Here is a 12,287-nt window from a genome sequence, read left to right as displayed (position 1 = left end):
CCATTTGTATCCACAAAATTTTGTTCCAGGAAGCAATAAACAGCATCTGTCAGTAGCTGAGCCTGTTTGACTCCACTAAGACAGCATGGCACTTCAGGAAGCTAACATCATTTCCCAGGAAGACTGCACACAACAGCAGGTTTTCTTCTGTTGTCGGAAACTTGACTGGTATGAAATACACCATGATAAATAAATTTCCAAGCCTTACTACTTTTATGACCACCAGTACAGGAGAAAAGGAAAAAGACTACAACCAATATTGCTTTAGTGCTTGTGCTTTAACTAATCTCTTCTTTCAGGAGTTGCTGGAAACTGTTGCCTGAATCAAGATAGCCTCTGCTGGCTCAAATTAGACTGAAGGTTGCAGATTTATGACACACTTCCTACATTTTAGAGTTATTATAAAAATTTTTAGAGTTATTATAAAAAAATAAGATAAGTGCAACTTATCTCAAGTTGTAAAGTACCTTTTTATCATGTTGGCTGGACATGTAAATAAAAGGATATTTTGACAAGTTAAAACATACTCAAAATAGAGGATGCTGAAAGTGTTAGAGGCAAATCTGTTGGTGACATTCAACAAAACTGCCTGAACTGAAACCAGTGAGGTTTGCCCATGCCTTCTGGGAGGAAGAAGACCCAAAAATAGTGAGAGTGCTCTAATAAATATCTCTAAATAAGCTAAGTCTTCAATTTTCTCCATTGTTTGGCTGTTTTCAACGCCTGAAGGAAAACTGAAAAACCAAGGAGCATGATAGTGGGCTTACTGAAATAGATGTCTCAAGTGGAGTGTGTTAAGTGAATAGGAATAGAAAGGAGGGCTCCTTTAGTTAACAGAATTGCTTTTCCTATCTGTGACTTTATACATCTCATCTAAAATTTGCTTGTTTGACGCTGTCACTAAAAATAATGTTCCTTTTGCATGTGATTTGTGTGAGGTGAGAGAACATGTTGGGACGATACATATTTCTCTACCAACTAGAAATCCTGCAGGAGCAAGCAGAAATACCAAAACTCAAAAATACCACACTCACCAGCATTGCCCCCACACATCAGAAGGAGAAGTTGCAAAGGCCACTTCCAAAGTGCAGAGTTACCCCTAGAGGCCGTGGGGGGACTTCAGCTCACCCAGGGGGTAGGGACCACACCCTGGACAGGGATCCAGGTGGAGGTTTATGGCCAAAGGGCAAGTGCCCTTTTTTCAGTATTCTGCTATAAACATCTTCGGTGGCATTGTGTGTTTTTAGAATCGGTTATTCCTTTTGTAACTCAATAATGGTTTGGTCCTCGGTTCCCCCCATGTACTTCCCTCACAATGGTTTCTCCCTGTTTCCTCCCTTTTGGAGCTGCCCCCCCCTCCCCTGCCTGTCATGGTAACCACCCCCTTATCTCGAGAATTCTCTGTGTCAATCATCCCTTATTCGATGTATGATTTGTGGCTTAGTTGTAACCCACGCTCCTCCCTGGGTCCTCGTTATTGGTAAGCTTTATGTCTCCTCCCATCACACCCGCTCCCTTTATCAGTGCCCCCCGTGACCCCCTCCTTGGCAGCCGTGCCTAGCACTGCCAGGGAAAAGATCCTTGGTTCTTATATGGGTGTTCCTCCTCCTTCCTTTGCTTCGGTACCTCCTAGCCGAGATCCCGCCTGCACCACCCACGCCACAGACAGTAACCACTGCCCAGGGTTCCGGAGGGAATCCGGGAGTGGCACTTTGTGTGGCATCTTCGGCCGGGCCACCCAGCCGGGCTCCCGTACAGCCCCTGCAGCCGTGAGAGAGAGGCTACAATCTTCCCCTTGCATTCAGACCTCTTTAGCTATTCCAAAGGCAATAGTTCATCTATCTTCCAGTTGCATTATGTCTCTGAAAGGCACTGTTGTTCTCACAAGTCTAAGTGAAAATCTGACTGCTTTGAGGACTTACCTATCCCCAGACTAGAGATAATTTCAAGGTCTTGAAAGCTACTGGCTTCTAATATTGCTTGTGGCAGCTTCAGGGTAAAGGGCAGCAAATCCCTGTAGAAACAAACACAATGAAAGAACAGCAAAAGGACAAATCTCACAATTGTTAGGAGCTCCAGACTTCTCTTGGTTTTTGTGATTGGATTGGCTCACAATTTCAGCTGTGTTCTGCGGCTGGTAAAGAACTATGGACATTGTGCCAGACTGGGCTGCTCTGATTTCACCAAAGATCACCAGCTTCTGTGGTGATGCTTCATGCCATAGAGCTGACTTAAGCACTGTGTCTTGGCTCTGTCCTCTGAAAAGAGCAGGAATGCCTCTCTCCTCAGAGAAGGCCACAGGGGTTGAAATGTCTTCACATTAAAACTGAGGTGCTGCAAATTGTAATTACTTTTATTAGAAAAGCCAATATTTTTCATGTGGAAAGGATTTGAAGTTCTTTTTCTTTCTGTTTACCCATCTCTTACTACTCTGCTTCCTCTTTTAAAAAATGTCTGTAACCGTAAGGCACACAGCAAGGCAGAGAGGGATTGGGAAAGGTAAGCCCCACCTGGGAAGGGTAACCCCTGGGTGAAGGGACAGACAGTGAGGAAGTGCTACATGACACTGAGAAAACACATATCCCTCTCTAACTCTCTACTCTCAGACTTCTGAGTACTTGGTTTCTGAAAAGATGCTGTACTTCTACTAAAAATAGTTTCTCGGAGGATGTTGGCTGGGTTTCACTGAAACACAATTTAACAGAGCCCTTGGTCTGCCAGTGAACTGTTCAGGTTTGCCTCTTGTCCAGTGACAATTTGCTAATCCCGTTCTTGCCTCAGTTTCCATTCTAACAAGGACTAGAAAAGCCAGTCCCTAAATGATAGCAAGGAATGGTGCAGGATCATCTTACACATAAAAAGTTTTATAAAATAGTCTACATGGCGCAAGGAATCGTCAGAGAAAAAACTGGCCTTGTGAGTAGGAGGTCTCTGCTAAACAAATGCACACCCAAAAAAGCACACAACTGCAGACCTCTCTGTTGACAGATGAATGCAGGGGGCCCATTTCTGACCTTTTTAACAGATGCATACCTTACTGATGTTTTGTGTTCTCCATGGGTTCTCTGTGCACTGCTGAGCACTCTGTTGTCACACTCACATAAACTGATGTGATCCCTGGCTTATTATTTTTTCATGGCAGATAGGAGGTTTAGAAGATGAAGAGGAAGAGGGTCCATGTACCTTCTGCTTTCTTTGTTATTCTATATGCAAGAATAGTTCCCTTCTTTTTCCTTTTCTTTTTTTTAACATATTAAGATCAGGAAATATTAGGACATTGCCCTAATAGAAAAAAAATCTGGTTTTATTAATGGGGCAGCAGCTTGCAGATCAGCCACCAAGTCATCTGTTACCTACAGGCAGGTAATATATCCAGGCCAAGGGTTTTTTTTTGAGAAGAGCCTGTCAGCCCTGAAAAGCTGTTTCCAGGTATTCATAGACAATTTACTACATCCCTGTTCTCAGGGCTCTACATTCACCATCACAGAGAACTTCTATGAGCTGCCAGCAAATGGTAGGTCAGTGTCTTTTCATTACCTGCTTCTCTCAGAAAATTATTCCCTTTTTATCTTGTCTTTTGACAGTAGCCTGGAAAATCACATGAATCATCTGAATGTGTATTTGGCACTCAGAAATAACATCTCTAACAGGAGCTGAACTGATGCCTTGTCAAGGCTGACCTAGAAGAGAGGCTAGACAGAGTTAAAGAATAAACTGGGGATTTATTAAAAGTCCTCAATGGATACACCTTGGGCAGTACAAGATCCCAGCCAGGGCTACACCCAAGATGAACCCAAAATGGTCACAAAATGGACACGGTCACAAGATCTCTCACTTTTAAAAGTTCTGGTCCATTAGCATATCAGAGTTAATTGTCCAGTTACAGCTTTAGATTATGAAGTCCCATCCCTCTTGCTTTTCTCTCATCAGTCCACATTGTTTATGCTCTTGGGCCTGAAATTTGGGTCAGATGTCCTTGGTTCCAAGCTAGGAAAGGAATTGTTTTGTCTAGCTTGCTACTCTGTGAAGAGAGCTTACCATCACTTAATATGAAGCTCAGAACTACACACTACAGCAGTACAGAATCTGAAAAATACAAAAGCTAAAACATAAGGCATCAAATAGAAGAACTTTCCTCTTTTCTTTTTTATTCTTTTTCTCTTTTCTTTTCTTTTCTTTTCTTTTCTTTTCTTTTCTTTTCTTTTCTTTTCTTTTCTTTTCTTTTCTTTTCTTTTCTTTTCTTTTCTTTTCTTTTCTTTTCTTTTCTTTTCTTTTCTTCCTCTTTCTCAAGCCATGATCCTTTTTGCAGGAAAGCAGAAGTGAGCATATTTTCTCTGTCACCAGCCACTTACTAGAAATGCCCAATTCTATTTTCCATTTGAGCTGTTCTTTGCTTTAGCGAGAAAGAAATCTTTATAAGGGTCCAAAGGTTAACTTATGTCCATTCTATAGGGTCTATATACATCTAGATGGCTAAATGTCTATTAACTGGGGAGGGTGAGGTGGAGCATGGTTTCTTGTGTGCAGGTAGGAGTTGTGGCTCAGTAGTGCTGAACTCAGCTGGCTGCAGGAGCAATCCTCAGAGCAGTGGGGGACTGGCTGGATAAGCTGTAGCACACTGTATCCTACCCCAGACAGACTGTTCCTACTGTGTGACTGATGTGACTGCCTTGTAAACAGATCCTGAATCTGCTTTCTCCACCTAATCTGCTTTAAGAGTCATGTAAGTTTATACAGGGGAAGTCAAAAGTCTACAACCAGCTCCCAACCAGGCCTGCAGCAGGCACAGGGTAAGCAGGTGGAGGTATTGCTGCAGTGTGCTAAGCAGGAGGACACAGATTAGAGAAGGCTGCCGACATCATCAGCTGGTGATCAAACCTTGCACTAGTAAAAACGACATTACAGGTCTTTTCCACTTCTGTACCCATTATTCTTGGTATTTCTGTGCTGAGAAAACAAACACTTTGTTTTCATTTCAAATTTTAGCTAAAGAAAAGACATTGTTTCAGGTCTACTTTCCTTGACAGATTCCCCATAGGTGACAAAGTCACCAACAGGCAACAGTCCATTAGTAGGTTTGCCAAGTTGCTACCAGGGGTGTGTGTGTGTGTGTATGTGTGTATGCTTAAAGCTTTAAATAAATAGTTAACTCAGAGTCCTTCCTCCTTCCTGCCCTCCTAGCCTCAGTTCTGTGCCTCTATTCTTTGTGGAAGCAGCCCTGTGGACAAAGCTTCCCGCTGCAGGGACAGCTGTGCTTGTGGGGTGATCTGGCCCCATTGTAGATACAAGCTGGTCTGGCAGGCTGGAGGGTAGCAGAGGAAACAGAGGGGTCTGTGCTGGGACTCGGGAAGGGCAGGCCAGAGGGGAAGGCAAAATGACTGTGCCATGGAAGAAATGAATGCAACTCACCTGCTGACACAGTAGAAGGCAACCAATTTGAAAACATCCTCAAATACAAGGACAGATCCTTCCAGGTACAGGACTGGTGAAAAACAGAAAAGACAGTCAGCAGCTGGTTTCTTTGAGTTATATGGTAAAAAAATAATAGGTGGGTTTGGCTGGCACATCTTGTGTTCTGTGACAGTCCAGTAATTGCATGGACTTATATGATGAAGCATAAAGAATTGGCTTCAGGTGGCCAAATGCAACATGATTCTTCAGGGAGACACTGGAGAAGAAATATCTCAGCTTGGCTTTCTGAAAGGTTAGCTCAAAATATCCACGTGTTGTGACACTTAGAGAAACAATGGGAAGGAAGAAAGAAACCTCCCAGCTCACTTCCAAAGGGATCGTTACAAGCCCATCTGTCTCTAAGGATGTGCATATCTGCAATACATACAGGGCTGACCTTGTGACTTTCCATGCTGGAATCTGGTTTGGTCTGGATGGACAAAGAGCTTTGAAGAAATAAAAAATAGAAAATACTGTTTCATTACAGTGTGTGTGGGCTCTGACCTGGGTCACACAGGCAGTGTGAGCGCAGCTTATTTGTATCTCTTCCGTCTTCTCCCTCCCATGGTGTTATTCAGTGACTGCACTCTCCATTAAGTGGCAAAATACAATCCACCATATTGCAGTGTTCTTTAAGATGATCTTCTTTATAAAGACATGCATTTGGGCATTGTGGAGCCCAAATCTCACATGTTACTACGGAGCTTTTGGCTTTTAAACTAGAAAAAATTCACTGACTGGTGGAGAAAGTTTCACTGACTGATAACCCAAGGCAGAGAGAAAGGCCTGGATCTGCAGGAGAGATGTGTCCATCTTTGCTTCAGCCTTACAAACTCTATGCCTGTTTGCACACAACAGTGCCACTACAAACACTGACACGGGTAAGGAAATCTGCAGTGGATTGATTCTCAGGAATGTCCACTTACTGGTGGGAAAGAACCATCTCAAAGCTGTGCTCCAGAGCTGCCCCAGGAGCATGCCAGGAGTCCCTGGGGAGCAGCACCAGCTCCCACCCCCATGGCACTGCCCACAGACGCTGTGCATCTTCCTTCACACTGTTCCAGGCCACAGGTCAGAGCTGTGGACTCAAAGCTCAGCTATTGTGATTCAGCTTCCTCAGTCAGCTGTGACTCACAGCCCTGTGAGCCCCTTGCCCTGCCTGCCTGGTGCTTGCTCTCCTGCAAAGAAGGGCCTCTAGCACCTGCAGGAAGGAGACATCCGCCTGGTCTCTCCCTCACCTCTGTACCCTGGCTCTTGTTTTCCAGCCAGCAGATAATCCCCCTGCAAGGAAATGCTCAAGATTGTCTCTTGTTCAGGTTCATATCTCATTCCACAAACCAGGCATTTCCTCCTTTTACTTCTCCCTTTGTTCTAGCCCAGGCCCAGCAGGTTGTTATTTTGGGCTGAATACTCCAATGTAGGCATTTTTTATAGAGACAAAGACCATGTAATTCTCAACAGTCATTACTAGTATCAGTTTATGTTGGATCAGCATGAACAGTTTAACCTCTGTGTATGCACCCATACCAGACTGCAATGTGTAATTTAAAATGTACTTCAAGCAAAACAATCCCTTTCCCTCACTTTTCTCTCACAACTGGAAAAATTACATTTGGTGAATTTTTTTCTTTTTCCTTAATAAGAATCATATTTCAGTCAGGGATTTTCATTAACCATCTACCATGAACAATTTCTGTAGTTGAAAACCCATCTGCTTTCCAGTTCTGACATAGGAAACAAAAATAAAGACAAAACCCCATCCTGCTCTGGAGAATGAACCAAAACCCAAGAATCTGAATTTGCTTGAATCTCCATCTATTAAATAAAGCCCTTTGTACAGATGATGGTTTTAAGGGAGTTTTTTTTTGTGTTTTTTTTTTTTTTCCTGTCAAGAACTACATGCTCACTTTGGCATTCTGAGTTGCAGGTATCCATAACAGACCAGGCTGCACCTGTACATGCTCACATATATGAGCAAATTCCTTGGATTGCGACTATTGATTGTTTCTGTGCCAGGAAGCTCTGCCACTAGGGAGCTTGAATGTCAGGCAAAAAAAATATTTGTCTGAGTGCCTCTGTGTCAGGAGTTTCCACATATAAGTGCCTTGGCACTGCATAGCTACTTCTCCTCACATATACAGTTAAATTGCATAAAACACCACAAATCACCAGGAATCATACTGCAGAAGATACAGACATAAGAAGAGACAAACATACAGAAGACCAGGTACAAAAAGCTGCTGAGGCTCAAGGACAGAAGTTTTCAGCAGGTGGTATATATAAATAGGACTGTCCCTGCTCTGGGAGGTCACAGAAGGTAACAAAACCAAGCATATTTTTCAGCAGGCTGGAATTCATCATACAGAGACCTACAGCTCCCCCTGGGACATTTTTGGGCAGCCTGCAAACAAGTAAGAACAGATGGAAGAATAGTAAGAATAGTGCTTTAGATGTGTCATTACTCGAGGTACTAACACAATCAGGACCAATAAATACTCAGCTCAGAATTTATTCTGAGCAGTGGCCATGTCAAGCAGCCTGCACAGGGTTGCCATGGCTACTTGGATCTGCTCCCAGCACAGCACCCATGGGGAAATTCTGCCTTGCAAACTCCTGAGGGGAACATCTTCCTTGGGAGAAAATGTAACACTTTTCTCATAACCTTTTTTTTTCTAGACACCTGCTGACACCAGCAGACATCACTGATAAGTAGAACTTTTCTTTTGGATGGCAGATGATGGATTTGATACAGGAACTTGGCTTGTGGGAATGGTTGCCATTCACCTGTGGAGATCATTATGTGCATCCTGCTGCATGTCTCTAATTCTTGGAAAGATGCAGAAAATAGCAATCTTGAACAGCTAAAAGGGCTCTGCTGACTGTTGGGGACAATATTTCTGTCCCCCAGAGCCATTGCTGCCTTCAAAGCACCCTGCTCTGAGAAGACAATCAGGAAGAGGTGATTTTCTCTGGCTGTGGGTGTGTTGTGGGTAGCTGGGGACGTTTCATTGACAGGAGAACTGCTGCTTAGGGAGGGATCGTGATGCTGCCATTTATAGGAACTCATGACTTTAGCAGAATCTACAAGCAGACATCTGCCAGACTGCTGTAATCCTGATGAAAAGTGCAGAGAAAAAAATTCACCTTTCTTGGACTTGTAAAACTAGATCTAAGGCACCTTAAGAGCAAGGAAATATCTACATCTCACCATACCAGTGCCTGAATGTCAAGAATATGATCAAAAGCAAGAGAAAAATAGGCTGGGTTCTGTGAGGCAAACATATTGTCACAGCACATTGAGTTTTACCTGATATTTAGAAGCCCATTGCAAAATGTCACCTTCAGGAAATAAAAGGGGAAATGTGTAGATCAGTGGGCAATTTTGAGTAGTCTGAAACCAAGAGATAAGAATTAATTGAATTTTTCTTATGGGTGACAGAAGCATTACCAACATGAATTAGTGGTTCATTGGTGACTATACTCTGTTTTTGTGTCCTTTGGCAACTCAGTAAATGAGCAGAACATTGCCAGGTTATGAACTATTATATATATTTATGATTGTCTCATCTTCCTCTTCCAAACACCAGCATAGTCTGAAGAGTAGACATCTTTAGGCACTGACTCAAATCTATATTCCTGTTCCCTTTACTCTTTGGGTCTCTCCATCATTTCTCCATCCAGATGCCGATGTCTTTGAGTCACACTGTCCCTGAGCATTCTGCCTTCCTTTCCTCTCCATTTTTCCCCCCACAGAATTGTGTTTGCTAGTTCCATTGTTCTGGTTACATGGACAAACCAAGCCAATTTCCATCTTATTGCTTACACAGGCTCATAGGACTCAATTACTTCAGCTTCCTCTTCTTCTCTAGTGGCACTGTAAGTGCTATACACTAGGATTTTCATTTGTTTTTGGTATCTGTGTAGTCCTTCAGAGACATCTGAGTCCAAAGACAAATTCCTTATTCTGCAGCAGTTATGTTGACAGAAAACAACCATCCTCATAAGTCCTGCCTGGATGTGCTTAGATGTTCTCAATCTTCCAGATTCTGGGAAACTGTAAGATTTATCATTATGGGTGTGATTCCATTTTTCTATTTCTATTTTCAGATTATAAATTCAGAGTGCCCAAACAAGAGGTGTTCTTTGATAAAAGTCTCTGGTTTGATACCACAGTTGCCACGACCTTTGCAGTAAGAAGCAGAGGCCAGCTTTGTTCTACCCTCAGTGAGTAAACCTTGCTATGAGGATCACTCCAAGGCAGAGGCTACCAAAATTCTTACTCCCAGACACTGACAGCTCAGGTTAGCAGCTTAGCCGTTTCCTGCCACTGGGGAAGGAGTCCTGGGTGTTTTAATGGAGTGTTACAGTGACTGCTATAGTCCCAAAGCTGAGGCTGTTGCGTCTATCACGATACGCTGTGCTTGGCAGAAATGTGTGAGAGTGGGATGTAATTCCTTTTGGTTATTGTTCCAGTTCCCCAGTTCTGACCCTTATTCATGCAATTGGCTCCTGGTGGTTTTCAGAGAAAGATCGTCAGCTAGATGGTTCTAAAGGAGGGAAATTTAGACCTCATTGTCAGAAGTCCTTATTGTGTTTAAGGTACTTTTCTGCAACATCTCTTTTGGGTAATTCATAGTATATGTCTCTAGCATTGCTTCTTGTGTTATTTCTTCATGACCTTGTGGATGGTACTATATGGCCTTCTAATGCTGTGTTTTTGTAAAACACTGACACTGTTTATCTTTTTTCTCTTCTCAAGGCCTTTTTATTTATTCTATAATCTGATGTCTCTGCTTCTTCCACATGATTTCAGTTTTGGTTGCACAATTCGACTCTCCTGGTCAACCTATGTCTTTTTTGTCTTTCTTGTCTTTCCTAGTGTGCTTTATTTAACTGCCAGTTATTTCTGTTTTTTTTTCCTCATCAAGAAAGGGCTGAAATTTCCCCCATTTGAACTTCTGCCTGAGTCTCCTGTTGTGCATCCAACTCCTGCTTTTTCAAAAGATTTCAATTTTATGGTTTCCTACAGAGTTTAATCTTTCTGGCTATGATGAAAAAAAATCACTGTTCATGGCAGTTTCTGGGAAATTGGAACTAATGAATTATGAAAGTGATAAAGTGTTAATGAGCTTGGTTGTAGAGTATAAGAGAAATCTATTTTTAAACTATGTTCTTCACTAAGTATAATTATGTTGTGCTGAACAAAGTGTCATTAAAGAAGATGGAAATCACAGGCTTTTGTACTCTTCTCAGGCTGGAGCTGGGTAGAAGGGACACTCTGTAGAGATGACAGTTCCCCTCTACCCTGTGTGCATGTTCTGCTGCTAAGATAAGGAGCTGTCTTCACACCTAACAGCCACAGGGGTCTTGACCACTCCACTGTACTTTGGCTCATCCACATTCACCCAAGCAGATGAAGCAGCGCCTTGGTGTCCACTGAGGTTTAATGCCTTTAATTCAGTTTAAAATCCTGGTGCTGCCTGGTGTCATTGTCTTTGCTGCAGGATGCTCAAGCAGGAATATGTTACAGGCATTTTGCTGCTCTGCTTCCTCCTCATTGCCATCAGTGTTTCAGCAGGGTGAGAGGGTGCCTCTCACAGGTACTCCAAGCACAGCCAATTCAGCTATAAGAAAAGTGTCACAGCTCCTCAGTGCTTTCCTTAATGGTATCCATGTGGATAGCATTGCCAGCTATTTCAGGGATTAAGAGCAGAGCACAAGTTGGAGAGCAGCTCTTCAGTTTCAGAGCCCTTGCCTTACTTGTTAGGTCCTCAACCCCATATCACCTTTCCAGGTATGGAATAATGTGGAAATTCCAGCGTTTCTTCAGCCAGAGGAGATCCAGGACTTCTTCCCAGGGGAATTCCCAGGACCAGATGTCAATATGAGATACAGCTGAAGTTCTAGATGTAGCCACACAGGGTCTGCTTTTGCAGGAATAAGGTAGGGAACATGGCCTTTCTGAAGTACTGAGTTCTGAGGGGGACACTCAGGAGAGTAGGATAACATATTCAATCACTGGAATCACTGCTGGAGAAGTCACATTTTTGCAGGTCATTCAGCATCCACTCTTACATTACAACGGCAGTACAAGATTTATGATGCCCAGCTGCCCACTAAAACTGTCAGGGCTGAGGCCCTTGGCTGACAAGGTAAACTCCATATAGATACTTGAAAGTTACTCTCAAAAGGCAAATTTCTTTGGTAAAACTTTGTGAAGCAAACAAAGCATTCAGATATATAAAGGGTCTCCCCTGTGCCTCATGTAACAGGAAACAGGGCTATGATTTGAAATTCTGGGGATTTAGTTCTTAGCAACAGTCTCCAGGTCATATGGATAACTCTTGAGAATCAATCCTTATGTGAAAAATGCATGCTATTATACAGATGTAATTTATTAAAAAATGTTTTTCTCCATTTACTTTGGAGAAAATTTTATTTCTCTTTCTCAGAGATACATTGTGAAGTACCATAGTGCTGAGGTTAATCATACAGAAAAAAAGAAGTTTGCCGAGTGTTTTAAGGGAAGACATTCAGTATTCAGAATCACATTCTGCAAGAGAGACTTCCAGGAAGAAAAGCCTTTACAAGCAAGACAATTTCCAAGGGTGAGTGATGAAAGGGAATAACCCACTTTGAAATGGCAGAGGTCAATAAGGTGGACAAAAAAGGAAAAATAATACACTTCTGCTTCCTAGAGCTGCAATCCCACCTAGTTGACAACCTGGTGAAAACAGCTCTTTTTTTTCCTGCTTCTGAGTGGGATAGATTGCACTGTCACTGACTGTGAAGGTCCTACTGAAGGGTCAAAGAGTGAGGTCCTTAATGCCCTCATT

At 42.7% G+C, this 12,287-nt stretch overlaps 1 protein-coding gene across 1 annotated transcript in view; it reads right to left on the bottom strand.

Moving 5' to 3' along the window:
* Positions 1-12,287, bottom strand: part of LOC103826890 (ras and Rab interactor 3) — a 157,331-nt gene that overhangs the window by 21,745 nt on the left and 123,299 nt on the right. Inside the window, exons 21-22 of the mRNA XM_050974925.1 lie at positions 5,410-5,482; positions 1,923-2,014 (exon numbers count right to left, since the gene is read on the bottom strand). Of these exons, the coding sequence (XP_050830882.1) occupies positions 1,923-2,014; positions 5,410-5,482 (165 nt within the window). The remainder of the gene's footprint in view (positions 1-1,922; positions 2,015-5,409; positions 5,483-12,287) is intronic.

Source organism: Serinus canaria, chromosome 5, assembly GCF_022539315.1.
Source record: "Serinus canaria isolate serCan28SL12 chromosome 5, serCan2020, whole genome shotgun sequence".
NCBI classification, from domain to species: Eukaryota; Metazoa; Chordata; class Aves; order Passeriformes; family Fringillidae; genus Serinus; species Serinus canaria.
This window is presented reverse-complemented; position numbering and strand designations above follow the sequence as displayed.